This window comes from Gallus gallus, chromosome 14, assembly GCF_016699485.2.
Source record: "Gallus gallus isolate bGalGal1 chromosome 14, bGalGal1.mat.broiler.GRCg7b, whole genome shotgun sequence".
NCBI lineage: Eukaryota > Metazoa > Chordata > Aves > Galliformes > Phasianidae > Gallus > Gallus gallus.
In genome coordinates, this window is record NC_052545.1 from 12,378,423 (window position 1) to 12,401,966 (window position 23,544).

The following is a 23,544-nucleotide window of genomic DNA, read 5'->3' on the forward strand; positions in this document are numbered from 1 at the left end:
TCACAGTAAAGCAACCAACGGTGGCTGCTTTACCATATAAACTACTGCATTCTCAAACAAAAGGCCTCTTTAATGGTTCGTTTCCCAATCATTTTGAGGGGCCTGAAAATAACTGCCAACACACGCCCTACACTGCAGCTCACGAGCAAACCAGTGTGTTATGAAAACAAAGGAAAAAGTGTGTTTTGCTAAGGTTTTTCCACACAACAACTCAACATAACACTATTTTCCATTCTGCTGACCAGCCAAGAGCTACATCATCTCTGAGGATTACACTGAGCAAAAACATGAAAGAAATCTCGCTTCTTTTTTTTGACAACACCAACAATGAAGTTGGAGGGCAATCTGAACATGTAAGTATACACAGCTGAATGATAACACTCAGCCAGCTGCCAGATAAAAGCACTGCATTTCAGGGGACAGTTGAGAAGATTTAGCACTTTACTGGACTTGAGAGAAAGAAAACAAACAATGCATACACACGGCTAAAGTGGGGAAAGAAACTTCTGAATCACAGTGTTTGTCCCACACTGTCTCCACAACCAGAGCGCCCGTAAAAGCAATGGAAAAGACCAGAGGATGCAGCAGCATCGAGCAAGGGGAGCTAGAAGCTTACTTTTCCACTGCATCTCCCTTCCCCTTTAAGCTGCCAAAGGGATGTGATTTTAGTACTCAAATTAAAACCTTGCTGGCAGGAACAAAAAGTGAAAACCAAGCTTCCCAATTCTTTAAGAAAGGGATCTGAGCTCCTACTTCCCAGTTCCCTCAGATGACAGAAGGGGTTGAAAAGCAGCTCTTCCAGGCTTTTGTAGGCTGAACTTGTGAAATCATATATTGGCAGAGAAACCAGGACATCAGGAGACCAGACTCTGCAGGCTCCTGCTAACTGCCACAGCACTGTTAAAGCACAGGACTGATTCTAGTTAAAACTGCAACTCCAAGACAACAGCTATTCAATCTCTTCAAAATACACGAAAGATGACTTTTCTTTCTTTCCTTTTTTCTTTTTTTATAATCTTAATTTTTTAATAGGTAGTGTTTCCTATTTGAGTTCACATACACAATGGTCTTATACAAGCCTGAGAGAATAAATGAGCATTGTATTTATTTTGACCTGGGAGAAGGGTCTGCAGGAACAAGGGCATTAGCAGTAGCTACAGGCCAGCTTCATCCATGAGGAATGTCTCAGGACAGATCTGCACAGAGAAGGGCAAACAGCAAAGCCTTTCTGCCTTGTGTAACATGCAGGGAAGCCCTTGGGCCAACATTTAGTGACTCAAGAAGCAGTTACTGCCTGGACTGGAATTCTGCAGAGATACCAAAATTAATAAGACTCCATAGATCTTGCTATGTAGTAAAAGCCACAGAGCTTAATTAAAACCAAACCTTCATCTGTTTGCAGTTACGGGTTAAAGTAAAATAAAAGGATGAAGGCATCCCCTTATTTGGCATTAATGCACCAGTGTGAATCTGCCCCAGGAGGGAGAGTATCCCCTCACTGCATGGTACAGCTTGAGCTAATATTGCAGGACACAGCCCTTAAATAGAATAAGACTTTTTTAGAACAGCAGTGTCCAAACTATTTTGATTTTTCACTCCCATCAATATAACAATTTTGGTCATACACTCCTTGTATGTATATGTATGTATGTGTGTGTGTGTGTGTATATATATATATATAAAAATTTATGAATTATCAACATTTACTGCTGAAGTTCTTCTCACACTCTAATGAATTGTCTTGCATGTATCCCATTTTGGAGACCACTGGAGTCAGGTTTAGATGACAAGCCAAAAAAAAAAAAAAAGAGAGATGAAGACAGACCCTTTCAGAATCTTTCTCAGCTCCGTCCCAAGGTAACCAGGAAGGACTTAGCAAGTGAACAGGGGCACATTTGTTCCCACAAGTTCTCTGGCTGACAGGGAGAACAAGGCTGAAGAGCATAGGTTCCTCTGGGAACTGCTCCTGTGCCAATCTCTGCTGTCTCCGTCCTACACCAGCTGTTGGGATGCCACCTGATCAGCATTATCAGACATTGCTTCTTTCAGTTTCTTTTCTTCCCTGTTTGCCTCATCTTTTTGCCAAGTTCCCAGGCAGTGTTCATATCTGCTCCTCCCAAGGCCCTGTTTGTCTCACACCCACAAAACATGCCATGGCAGCTGTGAGTGCAGATCTTCCAGCCGTATTTCAGTGACACTAAAAGGAGGCCAATGCTTCTGGGGCAACAGAGCTGTGGAAAGAAGGTGACACTAAGAAAAGACTTACCTCATCATCCTTCCAGTCTGAGAAATCAATCTTGAAGGAAGGCAGGGAGAATTGCTGGCTTACCCCTCTCTTGTAATGAACCGTCTCAGACTGCAGAGAGGGATTCTTTGTGCTGTATCTGAAGAAAGGGGTAAAAGAAGACTTGCTGTAACAAGTGATTGCTCTCTGCTAGGCTCTCATTCATTCACGCCTGTCTGCCTCCCAGGAATCACAAGTGGAAGCTCCAAGAGGCAGAGCTGGCAGGGGCTGGCAGCCATTCACTGGGAATACAAAAAAGGGAGGGAAAGGGAAGAAGGTGAGCATGGGGAGGGAAAGCAGTGCAGACAGGCAAGGTCCGATTGGATCCATGCTGACCTGCCTGGAAACACCACACGTCAGAGGAGCCTTGGGGTGCAGCAGCCTAGCAAAAGCTAGCTTGCTAAATCCAGAGCCAAAGCAAGCTGGCTTCCCACCCAGCACACAGTTATCTTCTGCAGGAAACCCAGGAAGAACGAGGAGCAATCTAACAGCAGCATCACACAAGGCACTAAGAGCTGCCCTTTGCCTCTGCAGGACGGGACTGCAGTGAGAAACACTACTTGACATGGGGCCATTCTGGAAAGCAAGATCCATTCAGACCAACTCTCCAGCTCTCTACTCCTCACATGCTTTCCTAGAGGCACATGGCACCAACAGCACCAGAGAGCCACCAGCCAGTTCTCTACACCAGCCTCGTAGAGAAGTCACAACTCTCCCACTGACCCAAGGGCCATCAGTGAAATGCAACCAAGTCCCAGCACTGCCAGGCTGGGCTAAATGCCCCTGGAAAGGGAAGCAGAGCTAACAGCCAGCATCTCCTGCATCCAGAACCCCCAGCACTGTCTGCCCCAGAGAATACATTTCACTACATACCGCACAACTCACAAGGGGCTGCAGTAGGATTTTTTTGCCCCTTTCTGCCAGGTGATCTCTGAACTATGCCAGCTCTGGCACAGGGGAGGAGGGAGTGGACTATAAAGTGGGTTGAGAACATCCAAAGCTAGTTTTACTTCCACAGCCTTTGTGCTGTTGAGCTACCAACACTGTGTTCAGAGCATGTTGACAAAACAGAGAGAAAGATCCCTCACCCAGCAGGCCTACACTGCAGAAACAACAGACCTCTGCAGGCCCAATGACAGACAGGCCTAACTCCAGTTCTACAAGGAAGATGTTAACAACCCGTCACAATAATAGGATGTTGTCTCTCCTACACTAATCCTGACTTCCAGGGCAGAGCTTCACAAAGTGAGACTTGGGAGAATGCTGGCCTTCAGCCACTGTGAAGATCTCTGAGCAGTCAGAAGCTCTGGTGACTGCTCAAACTTAACTGCCACTGGCCATGATTGACCAGACTGCCTGGGAACAGGCTCCAAGGACAGGTGTCATGTTAGAACCAGGAGCTCTAGGTTGAGTTTTTCCTTAATTCAAGCTGGGATATCACAAAGTATTCCCTGCCAATCAGCTTGGCGTATTTTGCTGATAACAACTCTCAAACGATAAGGTGGACAGTGCCATTGCCAGTCTTGTGAAGAGGACAACATCGGAAGAGACAAAGGCATTGCTTTGCTGCGGGCCAAATCAGTATGGAGGGCTGTCAGGCAAAGCAGTTATTAAAGCATGCACAGAGGCACAGAAAGGAGAATCCTTGCTTGTAACATGATTCTGTACTCCGGAGGACGTTCAGCCGTTCCAAAATGCAGACACAGTTTACAAGCCACCAGCTGCATAAGCAGAAGTTGGAAAGCTCCACTTAGCATCAGCCTAACTATACTTTGTGGAGGAGCATCCTCAGAAGAGGATGGCAACGCAAAGCTCTTCTACATCAGGCATAATGCCTTCTGGCTTCTCTAAGCTGGGAGCAGGAGGGCTGGACAGCTCATTCCCAGAGGTGGTGAAGCAAATGCTGTGGGAAAAGCTCCAGTTGCATCGTCAGCCAATAGCTGCACAACTGAGCATCACACCTGAGACTGCACACCTTGTAGAAAAGACTGGGCTGCAGGATGGCAGAGGTGATCAGTGAGGACACATCTGAGCCTTAAAATCGTACAAGAAGCTATTTTACACTAAAGAGCCTGGATGATGAAATGGGATGGGTGCAGTGCACAGACTTTGTAATGGATAAGACATCACAGTCAGCGCTGGCTGGAGGACAAGGTGCAGCAGTAGCTGCTCTGCTTCCTACCAGAAGCTGAGAGCAGCTCCTGCTTTACTTACCGTAACTATTTAACACATATTTTCTATCTTGCTTTTGGAGCTTAACCTTCCTCAATCTCCCTAGCAACACTTCTGTGGGATGGCGTACTTGGTGACTTTTTAAATACACTTTTAGCAACCCTACCACTGCATCCCCCTCTCCAAGCAGAAGGGGAAGGCAAATGCAGAGCCCAAAGGAACCCTGCTGTGCAGGGGGCTGGGTTGAGCCAGGCTCCCAGCACCCACACTGCCTGTTCTAGGCCTCCCAACCTGACATCAGTGCACAGAGCTCACAGGCATGGCTGCCTGCCCTCCAGGGCTCATTGTCCAACACAGAGATTTAAAGCACAGTCATTAGGATGCATTTTGCAGCTGAGGCCCTAAGAACCTGGCTACCAGATGATGATGGGTACTTAACTCCTCTCAAATGAAGAGAAAAAAAAAAAAAGGTTCTCCATTGGCATAAACTGCCTTTCCCTGGAAAACTGGTGTAGTTCCAGCAACCTCTGAGGATCCAGGAGGAGATGGTCTTCAAGGCTTGTCACAAGATCACCGTTAAATTCTGAAAGGTCACAATGAAGATCAGGACCACCGTGTGCTCTCTGCTCTTCTTGCCAAGGTAGATGCATTGACAATACGTTATTCAAAAAGACTTTTCTGAACTGCACCACAATAGTGCTGCTTTATTGGGAGGTCTGACCCCATCCTTTGCATTTCAAGCACGGTGTGGGAGAGATCAGGATGACAGATCTTTTGTATGTGAATTACAGAGCGAGCAATTGAGTGAAGTTTTATTTACTGAGTTGTCAGGCACAATGAATAGAGTATGCCTGTATCTAGCTCCTTTTGTGGCTCTCTCTAAGCTTCCCAGCTATGCAGAGAGGCACAGTTCTCCCTTTGCATCTGGAAAGGAGGGGAATGACTTATCTAAGGTGACAACAAGAGAAGAACGTACTGCAACTGAAGTGCAGAGGAGGGAGTGGAGGTCAGAGATGGCCTGGATGCTTGACATAGACAGTGTGCTTATTGAGGAATATAAGGAATCCAGGAAACTAGCTGAAATTATTCCCCAAGTCTCACTCCTCTGCCCTCAACTGAGAAGCACTCCCTACCTGCATGCAGTTGCTCAGTCCGTGGCTCAAGCAGATCAGATTTGCTACTGGGCACCTGTAGACCTTAATTAGCTCCCAAACCACCTGGGGCATGATGGTGTTTGGGAACCTCTGGCTAAGCTGAGTGAAGCTGCTGTTGCTACACACTCATTAGAGAAGCAAGAAGAACATGCAGGGGAGTTTCCCCTTCACTCCTCCCTAGGTCAGCGCCTGGGGAAGTTTACAGCAGGGCATCAGTCCCAGCTCTAGAGGGTACTCAGGAACCAGCTCTCCCACTGCTGCAGCCTGCAGCTGCCTGGCAGGCTCCACATCTTTGGTGAAGAAGAAGCCAGTCACATTCTGCTGATGTTCAAAGGGACCAGGAGTTGATGTGGAGCAAGTACATTGGTCCCTCTCTCTTCTATCTGCACAATTCCATTTCATCTTTGGACAAGTCAGCTTGTGGGGAAGAGGGAAGTTGAGCAAGCATCCCCAGTAACTCAAAGTGATTTTTTTATTGATAAAAGAAACACTAACAAAATGTAAGAAGGCTGTAGCCCTGGTTCTCAGCCACAGTTAGGCAAGATCCAGCACCAAGAAACTCCTACACAGAGTTTAGAAGTTGTGGGTGCTCAGCTGGTGCACTGCAGTCGCTGCCACACACACTGTTCTCCTCTTCCCCTGCCTCCTCACAGGATTTGGTTTCCAAGCCAGGCCAGGAGGAAACAAACACCTTACCATGCAATGAAACCCTGCCATCCTGATCCTGTTCCAGCACCTGCAGCCATCTCGCTTGAGCTCATTGCGGGGTGAGCTGCACTCCTGACTCTAGCCAGGCTTCAAAGACGGCAACTTACAGAACAGCAACAGAGAAAGGCACAAAGGCCAGAACTCTTGTTAAAGACAGAGGGCTTGTCTGTTCCAAGAAATCTACACAATTTAGCTTTCCAGCATGTGAACTTTGTACACTACAGTCCCTTGGGAACTGGTGCCTGCATAGATCAAAGCAGGCTTTGGCTGTTAAGGCTTGCGCCAGGCAGAAAAAAGCTCTGCCTCTGATTTCTTCACATTGAAGAAATCTCTCTGTGCAAAGAATTCATATTAATCACCACAGTCCACAGCCAAAAGCAGCATGAGCACCTTTCAAAGGCTCTGAACAGACAGACAGAGGCTATTAATTAAACAAAGGAATACGAGTGCTGCTGTCTCCCCTACACAAGCTTTACTGAAAACAGCCATGCGCTGAGCTACACATTTCAGTTGGATTTCATTTTGTGAACTAACTATTCAAATCTCCACAGGCAGACAAAATACATCATGTATTGCAGCGTCACATCCACTGTCAGTTTGGAAGACAGCAGCAGAATGTTTGTAATGTGCAGCAGGCATTGCAAAACAAGCAAGGAAATTAGACAAAAAAAAAAACTCCAGCACACCCATTTGTGCATCAGCAACATGAACAGCATAATCCTGAGAAAGGGCAAAGACTAGCAGAGCTGAACTTGCGTGTTTTCATTGTTTTCTCCTTATAATAAAGAAACATAGCATTGGCAACACTACTAAGACAAGGAGGAGTACCTTCTCTGTCCAAAGAGGAAGGTCTTTGTCATAAGAAAGGACTGCAAAAACTCACATCTCTCATGTCACATTTATCAGCAGCTCGTGATCTGCGCACATTGCTCCTGCCCTCAGAGCTGGCTGCTTTAAGTGCTTCCAGCTGGTCTGACTCCTTCCCCCGAGGAAACATCCACTGCTGCCATGTTATAACTACACAACCCTTCCTGCTAGTCAGCAGGATACTCACAGCTGGAAAAGTCCTGGGGGCCCTCCCAGGAACCTAATAGTGTGTGTGCACATCAAGGCTGTGCCAGATAAGGAAAGGATACATTCACTGAGCATACATAAAGAGAATATGAGCATCTCTGTGCCTGCTCCCAAAAGCTTATTTGTCTCCTACAATAAATCTGAGACTACAAACACACAAATAGTTCACTGCAGAAAAAAGGGAGGCTATAAACTGAAAGTCCTTCAACTATTCTGTAGGAGCTGTTAGCACCACAAGGAAAAGCAATACAGACTACCTTATCGTTTCTCTGAGGGATAGCACAGACTTACAGGTGATCACTAGCAAGCAGATGATATACAGCTCACACATCTGTGTGCTTGTGCCTCCCTATGCTAAAGCAGGGATTCATCCAGGTCTCATCCCAGTCATCCCTTGCACACCTCCTCTCTGGCCTGCCCTTAACCTCTGTGCTCCACAATTTGCCCAGCAGAACAAACCCAACCGCTCCCTAACCCCCCATCTCTAAAATATCCTCATGACTCAACACCCCAGGTTCTCCCTCCCACCAAACATCCTGTCAGGGCAGTTTCCCAAAACCAAAGAAAATGGACACAACCACAACAACAAATAAAAGTGAGGATAACAGGGAAGCTGAGCTGTTCAGAAGCAGGTTGCCACTAATTCCATGCCGTTAAAAAGGTTCCAGACATAGATCTGGTCTCTGTTATCCTCTGGGTCATTTACCAGCTGCTCCTCCAAGAGCTAACGTATCTTCACCTACAGATTCTTTAAGCTCACTCTAACTGAACAAGAGATATTCAGATAGTCAGAGCAGTGGTCCCCTCCAGATTTAAACTAATAGCAATGTTGTTCAAGAGGCTGCTACTCTATCTGCACTAGCACCAGAAAGTACTGGCTACCTTTCCCCAGATACATACATATATACACTGTCTTCACACTTTATTGGTCAACTACAAACCCATAGTGGTAACAACACAGCTTGCTGTGAAATTCAGAGTTCAGTAGCTCAGGACAAGAGGCAGGCAGTGGTTGGGAGACGTGTTGCCAAGATCTTGGCTGGGAAGCAGTACAGCTGAACACATCTCCCAACATCAGTACCTGGGAGTGTGCTGAACACCCTCGAAGGCAGGTCAGTACAGGCAGCACAGGCCCATGCTGATAAAGCCTGCAGCGTTTAAATGGAGCCCAAGCAGTTCTAGGAGGAAGCCTCTTGGATTGCAGAAACACTTCCCTCTGGTCAGAGAGACTGGCTATTCATAAAGACAGGCCCACAGACCACAGGCAGAGGGAACGCTGTCGCTCCAAGGTGAGCAGAAGCTTGACAACAAGCAATGCCTCATCTCACTGAGAGCCATATCCCCTCCATCCTCCCACTCCAAATTGCATGAACATAACGATGTTCCCAGCAGCAGTTTCACAGGAGCAGAAGCACTGATGCTATCAGGTTCGGATGCTATCAGGTTCAGCAGTTCCTCCAGCAAAATAGCAAGAATAACTTGTCTAGCACTTCTAAGGAGCCATGCTGCAGGCCAGGGACTAGGAGGAAATTTCTGCTTTAGAAAATGGTCCAGAAAGTTTCTCCCATTTTAGGAATTAGCATCAATTTAGGAAAGTGGAAGAAAAAAAAAGTGTATTTATAACAAAGCAGTCTTCTTCTCAGTCAACTGCTGGACAGCAAGAGATACAGTTTTGGATTTACACACAGTGCAGTGCAAGTCTTGCACACATTTGTTACTTAAATGTAGGTGTCAGCACCAAGAGAGATTGAGGAAAAAGAGAAAAGTACCACCTCACACAGAGGGAAGCTGCATTCCTGCCAGTGCACTAAAAAGGCACTCAGTATACTTACAGCTTTTTCCCCACTAGAACTTGAAAATAATAAATCAAAGTAATTATAGCACTGTCCATTCAGAACTGCTTTGCAAAGCTGAAATAAGAGCTTCAAAAGGTTTTTACTAGCAGCCAGCAAATCCAGAGAAGCAGAGATGCCTAATTTGGGCAGCTGCACTAGCCCCAAGATGTGCTTCATGAGCCACTTCCACATGGAAAAATAGCCTGGGTTGAATTAAAGCAGCTTATAAAGTCTATATTTGTATCTCACTTCCCCCAGCCCCTATTACCTACACATCTGCATGAAATCAGGATCATGCCTTTCAAAAAGTGTACTGGCTTCTGGTACAGCACCCCACACCCCATTTTTCTATAACATTATTGTGCAAGAACTCCAGAGCAGAAATAGACAGCTCATCAATTCAGTACTATGAGGAAATTAAACTATGATTTATTAAATAAAAGGACAGCAGTGGAAGCAAGAGCTGAATTCAAGTGCTTTGACTTTCAGCATGAAGGGTTAGTGCTCTGGGAACTGCTTCCATCCTAACAGGGCAATTCAGTCACGTCAGCCACACATGGCAAAGAAATGAGCACTGACCCCAGATCCTGGTTTCGTGCAGAGGCAGGTAAGGTTCTCCTTCATCACCTGAGCAGAGATCCATCTATTGGTGAACCATGGACAGGGTGGATTAAAAACTTTTGTATTTAAAAAAATATATTTTTTATCTGAAGTTGACAGTTATGTTAGCTTTCAGAAACTGTACCCAGGAATTCAATTTAAAAAGCAATTAGGTAATTCATGTTTGTTGTATAAGCTTCAAGAAACAGACAGCAGAACAAGAGGAAGCCACTGGCTTAATGCATGGTATGAAATTTCAGTAAAATAACATCCTTTTAAGTGAACCAGAAACTGTGTTTTCCACCTCCAACCAATGGACAGAGTTTTGAGAGGACAGAGTTCCTAGTTACAGAAGTGAACAAGAGTCCAGAAAGTTCTGTACAATAGCTACGACAGCGTATCCACCCTGGCCATGGAGGCCTTCAGTTCTCCCCATTAGCCCATAACAGTTTCCTTCTTGGGATGAAAACCAAGGAATGCTCTGCAAGGCAGCACAAGGGAAACTAGCTGCCTGTCCACGCTGTACCTGTATTAGGAAAAGAGGACTTCAATCTCCAAGGTTGCCATTCCAGCACTTCACTAGCACTAAATTCACAGGAAACCTAAGGACCTAAGAGACAGAACATGGAAACTTCATCAGGATTTCTAAGGCACCCTGCTGCATTCTATTTAGATTCAGTTTTTCAGAGCTGAAGGGATTTTCTTGAGTTTGTCAGGAGAGCTTTTTCAATCACACAAAAGGAGCTAATTAATTAACTTCCTCAAATAAAAGCAGTCACAATCTTCAATAGAAAGGAGGGGCTTAACAAATTCCTGGACGAGGACATCCTCCAGTTTGGAAGAACGCACATCTGGATGGGAGCACTGAAGTTGTCTCATTTCTAAAGCCACCTTATTCTGATCATTAGTGGGATGTTTATACTTCGTATGAAGCACATGAGCCACTTTACGGTTTGTCATACATATATCTCCCTGCTGAAACCTCTACAAATCACTTAAATAAGCCATGACTTTACCCCCAAATCAAGAGCACAACTGCAGAAGCCATCAGCACTACGTGCACAGAGCTCCTGATCAGCCAAAAGCCTCTACTAGAAGAAGCCAAGAGCTTTTGCAGCCTTTACCCATAGAACAAGAACTTTTTGTTCCATGGCTATTGAAGTCTGCAGCCACGTACCAGCAGCTCAAGTGTGCCCTGTGCACACAAGGAAGAACGAGTTTCAGCCACCATAGCCCTCAGTGAAGAGGAAACTTTTTGTAATCTTAGAGGACAGACACAGTGTTGATTGGAATGGTTTATACGTGCTCACTTAGATAAAAAGGCCTTGAAATCTGTAGAGACACATTACTGCCATGAAATATGTGAGAAAGATTCCACGGATCATGCCCAGACCACTCTTTTTTCAACGAGCCAAAGGTTAGTCTGTACCTGACAGGAAACATACGGGCAGGCTTTCTGGGCAGTAAATCTTCCTGACAGCCATTTTACAATACCCTATTTTGAGGTGGTCATTTACCCCCAAACTGGACTTTGGATAGGCCTCAGTTCCTCACAGACTCATATGTACATGTCAAGCTGAACTTCTCTTTTGTGGCCCAGATGCTCTCACCTCAGGGAACACAAAAATCTATTCAATGGTGTGATCTGGAAAAATGGGGCATATTTGAAGAGGAAGGTATTTGCTTTTCTAATTTCATACTTCATCTTGCTGAAAAAGGACACAGCTGTGAGTTCCTCTCCTTGGTTGCACACAAAATGGTTTCCCCACATCCAAAAGACAAACCAATGTGGGAACAAGAGAGGAAACTGGCTTTGTGGGCGAAGGAAGTGAAAGCAATATTCAAAGCTATCAAAGTATATAAAACAAAAAGAGAATTCACTTTCCATCATCTGTGGCAGCACTGCTTCACAAGAAAGAAAGGAAAGATGTTTGACAGGCTCATCACCTGAGAGGTTCTGTACCCCTCCAAGTGCCCACAAGCCCAACACTTACACGGCCATGCCACCAACAAACTCCTCTGTAGCCTGGCAGTAGATTGTGATGGCAACACGAGCATCTGCATCAAAAGTGAACTCCAGGCTGTACAGGACTTTCTGCTTCCCGTTCTCCTCAGTAGGACTATCCACATCATCTTTATACCTGCAAGAGAATGCCAGAGGATTAGAACATACTTATGAGGTATTTCATGGCCATCAAGTTCACTCTGAAAATCAGGATAGGAGTACTGCAATGTAAGTGCTCTGGGCAGAAAAGTCATCATGGGCTTCCATAATGCCCAGGAGATTTCCATTCTTTCCTTTGAGGAAGGTCCTTCCAAGATTTTTCTCAAGTTATTGAAGTGAATTACATAACAATGACATTGAGAGATCTCATCCAGTCTTACAGCCGTGGAAAGAGCCAAGAAGGTCAACTATTGAACATCAAACTTTAGGAGAAGAAACATTCTTCAAGACCGAGACTTACATACATTTATTATAAGAACAAAAATTAACACATTCAATTGCATCAGATACATGATAACCTATTCAAGAACAAGTATTTCAGTGAACATAAAGGGGAGCAATAACTTGGATTTGGGCTACTGGACAGCCGGATCCTGCTGCGTGATGGCTGATCACCACAACAGAAATAACTCCTCCCTCCTGCTAAAAACATAGGTAACAAATCCAGTGAAAAAGGTGATATGAAGCAGGCAGGCTGCAGGGCAGCAAGGTACAGATCGGGATGAGCTGTGAGTTAAAGTGTGCCAATGGCCAGGAAAACCAGCAGATTCAGGAACAAACAGCAAATACAATATACCATGAGAACAGCTCCCCTTGTCCTTAAGCACTAAATGACAGAAAGGATATGACTCACTGGCTGAACAGAAGCAGATCCTCACACGTTAATTCAAACCCCACTGTAATTGTACAACTTCAGGTCCAACAGTTAGTTCATGTATTATGTAGTAATGGTGAATGCAGCAGGTCGGCTTTGAGAAGTGTACCACAATACTGCTCTGCTGCCCAATCCCAGTCTCACTGCCTATCAGTATTAGCTTAATTGCCAGGATGCCTGGGTCAGAGCCAGGTAGCTAAACCGTTCAGGAAAAGCTTGGCACCATCTCTAAGTTCATGGCATTAATTGGCCTCTCCACTCATTAAACAGCCTCCACAAACGTGCTGCACTGCTGAAAATACTCCAAAATGGGCTAGGCACACCTCCATCATTCAATCTAAAAATTGTCAAGGGAATTCATATTTACCAAGTTCAGTGAGACGTAATAACTGCTGCCTAATTAAGAATTCCAGTATGGATTTTACTTAACACACTAAACAAGAATGAAATGTTCTGCTTCAGCAAATTAATAGAGAAGGTGCAAGATAAAATGTAAGTGCAGTACAATCAAATACCTAACATGCACATCTGTACTAATGTGACCTCACTAAATCTCTCGGGAACCTGCATTAGCGGGGGGGAACTAAAGGATCTCAACAACTCCCTTCCAACTCCTACAGTTCAGTGCTAAGTACTGCATACACTTGCATTCCTGTCTGAAAGACTCAAAACAAGACTTTTGCCAGAGGTTCACATAGGCCAGAGGAGTAAATCAAGTTAGAATACGTCCAAACTGCCAGTACAAAAAAAACCAAAACCCAGGAACGGGCAGTCTAAACATCTGCAGCAGCCACGAGGCAATAGCCAGTAACAGAATGAGTGTTCTATCCTATATGAGTATTCCATGAGTATTTTCACACAAGCAGGTGACATTCAAAGAATAAAATCATGGCACTTCAAGGCTGCACACAAGAAGCATTCTAGCCATAGAAAATATGATTATAGCTTCAATATTTTGTGCTAGACCAACATGAGAAGACCAAAGGCAACAATCCACTAATCCACTCGCAAGTGTTGTGCATTCCCAGAGAAAGCAGCAACGTGAGCTGCAAATTAGCTCTTACTCTGTGGTCCTCTGCTGATCCAAGGTAGGCAGCAAAGGTCAAGAGGGAGCAAGATCTCCAGGCTAACACGCACCTGCCAGTTCTCCAGAAGAAGCAGGGTAGGGGAAAGCCAGCACTTGTTTCATGCAGCCACTGATGGTAGTTAGCTAGCTCATCTATTCTCATTGCACACAGGTGCAGTTGCTGATCAACACCACAAGCCTCGGTACCCAGAATAGCCCCAAGTAACAAAGTGGGAGACCTGCAGGAGGTTGGATCCCACAAGAGCAACATTTCAACAGTAAAACCATTCTCTGTTTTGTCTTCTCGGGGAAATCACTTTGAGCACCCAGGTTCCCATATCACCTTCCTGCTCCCAGGTTCACTCCTGCAGCTCCCTGCAAGCCTTCACATTTCCACACCTGTAAGTAGAAAAGGGTGAAATCTGGACTAGAATAGATCTGAAATCCTGGACATCCCTGAGTGGTTACTACAACATAGTGCCTGGTGGATAGGCTTCTGGAGAGGGCACTGCTGCAGAGCAGGAGAGTCAAAGCCCTGTCTGCCTGCAATAGCATCACTGGAACAAGGGGCAAAGCACACATTCTGAACAGCAGCAGCCACAGTAAGGCTGCCTGCACATCTCCCATTGGAAAATGCTGTTGCTGGAGATTAACGAAAGCACTGTCTACATAACAAGGAGTTCATGTGAGAAAAGGCTGCATAGGCAGCTCTTCCAGCCAGCAGCTGAATCAGGGGACAAGCAAGGACTACCACAGTGCATACAATGAGAGGCCATGTTCCACCTTATGGTGCAGGGTGTGAACTTCAGGGATTAGCAAAACAAAGCCACACATTTTGCACTGCTCCCATCTTTGCAACAAATGTAGCATACAAGGAGGCAGCTCAGGAGTTTCAAGAGCCCTCCTGTCTCCCTCTGTACTTGAAGTTTACAGTGTACATTTTAGTCAAGCCCTACAGACAGTGCTGATGTGAGGTGGCCTCATATGTGTGCACTAATTTAGAAACCAGTGACTTTGTTAGTGTGCCTTTTGGTCATGCACACAAGCTAATTACATAGCCTTAACAATCATACATACAGAGCAGAACAGACCGGCCACCTTGAGAACAAATAGCTGATCCAATGCTATGATGTAAAAGTCAAAGCAGGCTGACCAAGTGAGCTGAGGCCACTTGGTCTGACATCCCTTCTGGATAAAACAGTGGAAGGGCTGGAACTTTTTGCTCGTCTGTTAAAGAATGAAAAGATAAAAATATAATTAACAGCAGCCATGACAGTGTTACAGAAATGGGTCAAGTTGAACCTGATTTCATCCTTTGAAGAGATTAAAATTTTTGAACAACTCAACAGACATGCGCTCTAAGTGTTAAGTACTGTGTGACTTTGTGGCATGATATACACTCATAAATGCATTAAGTCAGCATTGAGGCAGTCACTAGACACAGTAAGAACTGGCTGACACCTCTGTCAGTATTCACATTTCTGTTCCGTGATGCTCTAATCAAAGTCCAAAGTCCACACTGAAGAAGAGTGGCTGAGCCAGGGGGCTCCTGCTCTGTGAAACACTGCCTCACAAGCTGACCCTCCTCCTGGAGCAGGAAGTGCTTCCAAGGTAACAGCAAGCAGCCTGTTCCTGCCCATCAGGTGCTTCAGCTCTGAAAGACAGCTCTCGAGCCAGGGCCAAGAGGGGCAACAAGACAGACACAAAACTGCTTTCTTCTGTCAATGCTTAACAGCGAAACTCATGCTGCCCTCCTCTGAGGTCTGCAGAGCCTCATCATGTTAGAAATTAAGCACTCACACAGGCATCAAAGACTCACAACTCCAACAACAACATCCAGAGGGCTGCTGCTTCTCCCCCAAGCTGCTGGAAGTACTCAGGATTCAGCAAAGCTCACAATTTTGTCTGGTGACATAAGGCAGGAAACCCAGGGTGAACATTTCTTCACATTCTTCCATAAAGCTCTACTTTCCAAGTTATGAATCAATACTCCCTTCAGAGGAAAACAATGAATTTTCAGTTAAATACAAGGAAAAATAAATGGACTATGAGGATGTTACCATCAGAGACTACTTTGTACCTAGACACTCAGTTTAATGGTATCTCATTCACTTCTGGGAAGAATCTCCTTAACCATCAACTGCCAATGAACTAAGCTGGAGGGGGCAGCAAGTGTCTTTATGTGTACAGAGGGAGAAATGAAAAGCCTCCAGTACAGAGCAGTTGAAAAGCACATGACAGAACATGCCCTAGAGGACTAGCAATTAAAATCCCATTTTGGGTCTACATTGGTATAAAATGAAATAGAATAGTATTGGTGATGCTGTCGTCAGCACTAACACAGCAGCACAAGAGCCCGTGAGAGTTCACAAGGCAAAGAACTGAAAGTACTGGGAATTACAGGGACACAAAACTAAGATAATGCCAAGGTACACAGATACTACATCTCAAATAGTCCAGAGCTGCAAGTCTGCTTGGCAGGGCATGAAATCACAGAAAACAGAATGATAGAACCGTATGAACTAAACTAAACCTCCCCAACAACTCTTCTGTTGTACTGTGGATGTTTGAAAGGAGAATGAAATGCCTTTTCCACAGCAAGTCTGGGAAGAATGCAAGACTGTGTTCTAGAAAAGAACTTCACAGCCCTTAGCTGCAAAAGCTGGACAGCATTCAAAACGGTTTGCCAACGGTTACTTCTTCAGAGGTTCTCTCTTTCCCTGTTGAACTGATTTTGAAACAACAGGTACCGCTCATTTAAAAACAAACGATGTCAGTTTTCAGATAAAAACAAACCCGAGGTTTTGCATGGTTATGACCCAACTGACTCACATTACACCACGCTCTCAGAATCACCTTGGCTGAGAGGCTGAACCTGGTCCCCTGCCAGCACTCCAACGCCGCGTCCTTAACACAGAATTCAGACTTGAGGATCTTTGGGAAATGCTTAGCCTGGACATCAGCCCAGGTGCTCAGACCAAAACAGAGCACTGTGTGCTGGGTTTCTGCTCTTCAGCCATCTGTGTGGAAGAAGGCAGCCTCAAGTCAAAGCGTTAATCATTGCATTTAGTCCAGAAGTCACATTTTTGTTAGCGTGGCCTTAGATCTCAGTGTAAAGCAGTGAAAGGTAATAGATTTCCAAGACTACCCAGAACTCCCTTCCCTACTCATGGGACAGAAGCCATTTAGGTGAATACATAACACCAGGACCAAACTTCATCTTGGCAGCAGGAGGAAGCTGAGGATGTTTCACTCAAGACCAATCAGTGCTCCCTGTCAGTGACTTGCACCAGAAGCAACTACTTTCTGGCTTCTCCTTACACAAGAATGCAGAAAGGAATCTGTCTGAAGAGTTTATTGACCCGACTAATATGTTCCATTTGTGCTAGCAATAGCAGGCAAAATCCAGGGCTGTGTTTACCACTCTAGCCGCTTTGTAGAGACACACACCGGTATTCTCTGAAAATACAGACTGCTTAAGTCCAGGGATGAAGCAGCACATGAACTGCCTGAAATCTCTGATCACAGCAGTACCCGAACCTTCTGAATACATCTACCAACAAAGATCTGGGATTCAGCTGTTCCTCTAAACCATATGGAACTGACAGTTTGGCTCCAGATGCCGGATCCCTGGGCTGAATGAAAGAGTTCAGGCAGTAACGGTACCTCACGAGGCGGAGAGAGTCCTTGCGGATATTCACCAAGCTTCTCAGTGTCTTCACGGGCTCATGGGGAGCTGGAGTTACATAGGGAAACTGAAATACAAAAGCAAACAATTGTCGTCTTATTATTACATAAGGCAGCAGCATGTTACCTGACAAACTATTCTCCCAAATCAAGAAACGTTCACCTAACTTAAAAGAACAGTAACAGAGAGTTATATTTACAGATAAATCAAGCACGTTGCAGAGTGAAAATTCTGCTCTGGCCAGGCATACCAGGGGTATGTACTTTAACAAGGGCACTCTCAGAAGCTCTTTTTCTGCACTCTGAATTTGCAGTCTAGAAAGCCTCGCCCTCACAAGCTTTTATTTTCAGAAGCTTTCTCTTTCAGTAGAGAAATTACCTTCAGCTTGAGCAGAAGACATGCTGCTTTTTCACATGTATTCCAGAGTGCAAACAGTGACTGACTGATAATCAGCACGCAGAAGCTCTGTATTACTGGGGGAAATTCTTTTATTCTGAAACAATGAGGCAAATGTGTGGGGGAAGGGAGAGAAAAAAAAAAGAGAAATGGGAACAGGGGTCCTCATTCTATTTCACAGTCAAGAGATCTTCTCACACAGACTGCCCTTTAAATGCAGGAGCATGGTGCTGCAGACTAGTTTTCCACACTGGTCACAGAACCTCCACAGAGAAATGCAGAGAGAACTGCTCAGCGTGGGGCCTGTAGCCCTTGCTGTTGCAGATCCCCCTGCTGCATCTCCTGCCTGCTCAGAGCAGTCAGGCTGAAACGTCTGCAAAGTTTGTAGGTGCTCAGACTGGAAATGCAACCACACTCCACATCAGAGCAACACTGTGACACAGAGATACAGTGCTACCAGACAGGCTCTCAAGGCTGATGGTTATGGGGAATGTAACCAGCAACAGTGCCACCTCACAGCCACATCAGAGTTGCGGTCCTTCAAACTCACAGCTACCAGGAGCTGTGCAGTGATGCTGAGCTACCAGAGAGTACAACTAACACAGAGGAGTATCAGGGACCACCAATATGTGTGGCTCCATAGAAACGAGGAATCTGCTAAGCAGGCAGCCTACTGCTGCTCATGCTGAGCTTCAGGCAGTTCCAGCACACAACCCTGTAGCATTGTTCCCTTGGACCACAGAAACATATTGGTGTGGCAAGATCCACGGCCGAAAAGAAAACATGCCATTTCTGACCAACGTGAGAGCCCCAATCCACAGCCACAGGCAGCAGAGACTTCATGGGGGGCAGCAACTGCTTTCTTTGTGACCCGACTGCTCAGCACTGTGGTCAGTAGCAGTGCTGCATGCACAGCAATCAAGTCCTCAGTTATTCCAAAAGGAGAAACTGGCCAATTTCCACAGAGCAATGTTGCTGCTGCGTGTTCAAGTGATTTTTTTCCCTGAAGATTAATCAGAGCTGCCAAAGGGCATTACCTTACATTGGCAAACTGCAGACCACGACAGCCTCCCACTCTTAAACCCATTTGGCAAATGTCCCACTGTGTTAATAGTGTTCTCACCCACTCCCCTCTGAAGAAATGAAATTCAGTGCCAGAATGTCTGCAAGGGAACGCAGGCTGAGGCACACAGATAACGTAACTCTGCGACTGCAAGAGCAGTCCCTGCAGCCATAAGCACATCGGGTATTTAGCTAACAGCTGCATCTTCTGTTTTCCCTGGAGTGCTGTGCAGCTGCTGGTCACAGAGCAAAGGAGAAGCAGGCAGCTCTTCATTGCTGCTCTGCACACAGACATGGCACAGGGTATTTGGTGGGCCTCCTCCTGCCTGCACAGCATTGTATGTCCAGCAGAATTTCCATTTGAAGTCCCTCCTTCCTAACTGTGTTCTTTACCTGCACTTTCTACTTGAACAGAAGCTCTCTGCACTGGAGCAGGCAGCTTTCCAGAGTCTCCTATCTGTGAGCCTCAAAACACTTCCATGTTCCAATTAGGAAAACTGACGAAGAGGCTTTGTAAGCAGGAAACAAAAGTGCAAAACAGATAGGATATAGGAACTTGCCTGAACAGGTCTATTCCCAAGGAAGTTGAGATCCATGTTCTCACCAAAAAGGTATCCCTCGGGGTGAGGGGTGTCAAACTTCTCGCCTCCCATAAAGAAGTGGCTTGCAAAGTAGTTTCCTAGGAAAAAAAAAAAGAGGAAACAAAAGGAGTTGGTCTCGATGATCCTCCTGGATCCCTTCCAGCTCAGGATATTCTATGAAAAAATGTAAATCCGTACTTCCTAGAGAACAGCTGGTCTATGCATTTCTCAATTCACAAGCACATGAGCACAAGACACAGAAAACACTTGCTTGTTCACTCCTTCCCTCTACTACACAAGGTTGTTGCCAACAGCAGAAGCAGAACAAAAATCACCCTGGAACAAATCACTACAGAGGAGATGATCCCATTTTAACTTGTTTTCCAGAAAAGAAAGAGCTCTTCCCGATCTCTCTCAATCCTGATGAATCCTTCCTCCTTGTCCCAGCTCCGGATACAAAGCTCTGTCCCACAAACACCTGCTCACAGAAGGACCAGGCTTCCTCCCCACACACCCCAGGGGCTCCTGCTGAGCACTTGGCTTTCCCTCCTGTGCCCCCAAGCTGCAGCCACACATGCACGTGTGAGAACACTACAGTTGTAGCTTCCTTCTAGAAAGACTTTGGGAGAACACTCATATCTGAACTTTATGGAGTTGGAGTTTCCAAGGAGTAAGAACCGGGAGGGCACTAAAAGGCTCCATCCGAACCATTTTCCTTTAAGTTTCATTGTGGGCTTTTTAAGTTTGGAGCCAAACACACACATTCACTTCTCTAGGTGCATGGACAATCTAAAATTTGTTTTAAAACGAGTTGCAGAAGCAGTAACTAATCAAGTGAATGGCTGTGGGGGCATTATGGAAGGATTTTCAGTCCCTCTGGCTAGGAGCATGATTTACTCTGAAATGGAAGGGCTTTCACGAACGGTTCTGCTTTTTCCATTAAAGTTTTCCTCCTTTATGCTTCAAGAAAAGCCTCTCTTTCTCTGCACAGCTGGCAGTGCTCTCACCATGAGTGTTCTCTGTTGCTGAGCTCAGCCTGCAAGTGTCCAGATGTTTATATTAAACACGTCTGTCCTTCCGGATACAACCACCAACCTCAGCACAGAATCTGCTTAGAATCCACAGACTGAAACACAGGTACTCCAACTGGCAGACCACCTATTCCCACCCCTCCCAGAAGCAAGAAATTAAAACGCTGATCAGCACATAAGCTCTGAGCACAGCCAGCTCGATGCAGTCCCTCCAGCTGAGATACACCACGGTGATTGACGCTTACACGGAGGTTCAGAAAAGCATGACAAATGCTGAGGGATAGGAATTAATTTCACATTTTATGTGGGTCAAGTAGGATTGTGTTTTGGAGCATTTCATCTGATTAACCGCGAAGAAAATGCTTGTGCAGGATGTTTCAGAATTGCAGCAGCTGATTATCTGGGATCACAGTGATGTGGTGCTTGGCTCAGCCCAGCCTGTATTTCTGGGCCCCTCACATCCATGCCAGTGCCCGGCCATCCCATCTTGTCATTCACTGCTCTGCCATTGGCATCCCACCCCAGAGGATGTAGGCTCACCACCTCCAAGCACAGCACCTTCCAAAGACAGCTTGCTTTTCAGAGCATCTCAAGGCAGTCTGAGGCATTGCTTGGGATAGCTGTATTGTAGCATCTTTGTGAAGAGAGTACAGTTAGATGACAATTTAGGCTTCCTACCCTGTTAGAATTAATAGTGAAGTGAAAGAAGTGGATTCTTTCTTTAATTCCTCAGCCAGTACTGCAGGACGTGGAGCCCGGCCAGCCTCACCAACCTCAGCACCCAGGTCACCAAAAGCCATCACATGGCAAATCACAACGTGGCTCCAAGCTGGGCTGAACAGAACCCAGATCAACAAAAGCAATTAGAACAGCAAAGGAAGAAACTGCTGCTGAGCCATAAGCCAAGTGCCTGCGAGCAGCAGTAGAGAAAGTAGCAAGGAAGGAGCAGCAGGTGGGGCTGAAGGCCTCCAGGAGTACAGCACAGTAATAGGGACAATGGGAACAGGAGGTGACTGTGCAGCACCTGCAGTACTTTTGTCCCAGCACTGTCACAGCAGCTCATGAGCCAACAGCAAGGTGACAGACTGGGTGCAGCCTGGGCACTCACCGTTAAAATCGCTCTTTCTTTCATTAAAGCACCGTGTCCAAACAACAAAGCAGGTTTCAGAGAGGCATCATCTCTCTCCTTTTTGCTCACCAAAAAGCCAAGGTCTGCAATTTTCTTGCAAGCACCTATTCCAGAGGAGGAAAGCCATCCCAAGGGCACGTGCACCCTGCCTGCCGCACACTGCGGATGAGCTCTGTGGAACAAGCAATGAGCTGACGAATGAGCTGCAGAAGCACTGGTGCATTGCTCACTGGTTGCTAAAGTGATAGGGGCATCGCGCAGCGAGGCTGCGTGCAATGACACGGATCGTTTTACTGTTCCAAGCACAGAAGCACAGCGAGGATCAGGAGCTGTTCCTTGTGATTACCTGCTTTTGCATGGAGGCACTGATTTCTCTCTAAGACTGGGCGCTCTTCCAACCAGGCAGGCATCAGCAATGCTTGCAGGCTCCACAAAGCAAGGGAGGTTAAAAGGTACCGGTGACAAGCAATGTACGGGAATGAGGAGTCACCTTACAGCACGTGGCTGGATGCAAGAAGGGAAATGCAGACAACCCATAACGAGAACCTCAGAGGACCATGCAAGGAACTTTCAGAGGATGACTCTTAATTACCCTGCTGCACGCTGGCTGCAGGAGGCTCCTGAATGATCTGCCAGCCCCTCGTCAGTGCCTTTGGTTCATTGGGACCAGGGTAGTTTCCCTAACAGCCAGCTCCATCTTCCACAGAGCACGGCTGACCCAGCACTGAGCACACCGAAAGCCAAGAGAGGAAAAATGAATATTCATCACAGCATTTGCACCCAGCCCTGACTCAACAAGATGCCAATGCTCAGAACTGCCTGGTAAAGTAGCCCTGCTCCCTTCCACGGGGAGGCTGACATGCTGCCTCCATCACCGCTGGGATGCCCACACTTTGTGGTTTTCTCCTTGCATAACACAGCCTTTGTATCAGGTGGCATACTTAGTCCAGAATGCAAACCTCCATTCTTCAAAGCAATCCCAGCCAGCAGCTGGTCAGAGCCACAGCAGCTTGCCAAGACACCTGCCATGAGTCGGGGCCTGCTTGACCCCACAGGGATGGGACACAGAAAGCAGCAGAGAGCCCCCAACAGTAGAGTCAGCTCAGGGAGCATTCCCTGCCCACACTTCGGCATTTCACAGTTAGCCCATGGGCAGCCAGGAGCCTGCAGGGGTGTCAGGCTGGCACTGCAGGGCACACATTCAAACACACAACACATCAGATGGAAAATCTGCCTTCTTCCAGTAAAGCAGTACAGAGCTTGCTGCAATATTGTCAAGTTGGGAATAATTAGCAATCATTTAGCCTAAGAACTTTATGAACCATTTCCAGTGAGCTCAATGGAATCACATTTAATCATATACACAGACTTCAGGCTGTGGGGTTTCGTGCTAGTGACTGCAGCCCTGACAGCCCCAAGTCAGACAGCCCAAGGACTGCAGGGCCAGGGGACAGCATCCATCTGAACACACCACCTTAAAACGAGACAGGCTGTGGCAATGGCAGTACTCCTTCCACACCCCTCTCAGTAACCCTCTGACTCTCCAGCTTAGAAGTGCTCAGATCTGTTCTGCACAAAGCAATGTGAGTTCCAACAGCTCTTCTCCCTGAAGCTAACGTGGGCCTGCTGGATAAACCTCAAGAAAGCGAGGAGAAAGGCCTAGCGTGGCCACAGCCAGCATGCTTTCTAGAAGATCACAAGCAAGCATAACAGAAAGTTCAGCCACAATTAACAAGCACCTAACTGCATCCAAAGCTGTTAAGTAAATATATATATATTTTTTTTAATCAACTGATGGAAAGCATCAGTTGTTCAGTTTACTAGGGGCTGTACGTGGTAGGCTCTGTGACAGCATCAGGGACATCACTGCTCCTGGGGTAGTGAG

General features: G+C 46.1%; 1 protein-coding gene and 1 non-coding gene across 8 annotated transcripts in view; both read right to left on the reverse strand.

Moving 5' to 3' along the window:
- MGRN1 (mahogunin ring finger 1) overlaps positions 1-23,544 on the reverse strand; it is a 52,274-nt gene that overhangs the window by 23,415 nt on the left and 5,315 nt on the right. For all 7 annotated transcript variants that reach the window (XM_046900717.1, XM_046900716.1, XM_015294634.4 and 4 more), the window contains exons 2-5: positions 19,479-19,597; positions 17,439-17,527; positions 11,822-11,968; positions 2,267-2,384 (exon numbers count right to left, since the gene is read on the reverse strand). In XM_046900717.1, the coding sequence (XP_046756673.1) occupies positions 2,267-2,384; positions 11,822-11,968; positions 17,439-17,527; positions 19,479-19,571 (447 nt within the window). In that variant the 5' untranslated portion in view covers positions 19,572-19,597. The remainder of the gene's footprint in view (positions 1-2,266; positions 2,385-11,821; positions 11,969-17,438; positions 17,528-19,478; positions 19,598-23,544) is intronic.
- MIR6714 (microRNA 6714) lies at positions 16,335-16,444 on the reverse strand. Its single transcript, NR_105585.4, has one exon. It is a non-coding gene; the product is annotated as a microRNA 6714 (primary transcript).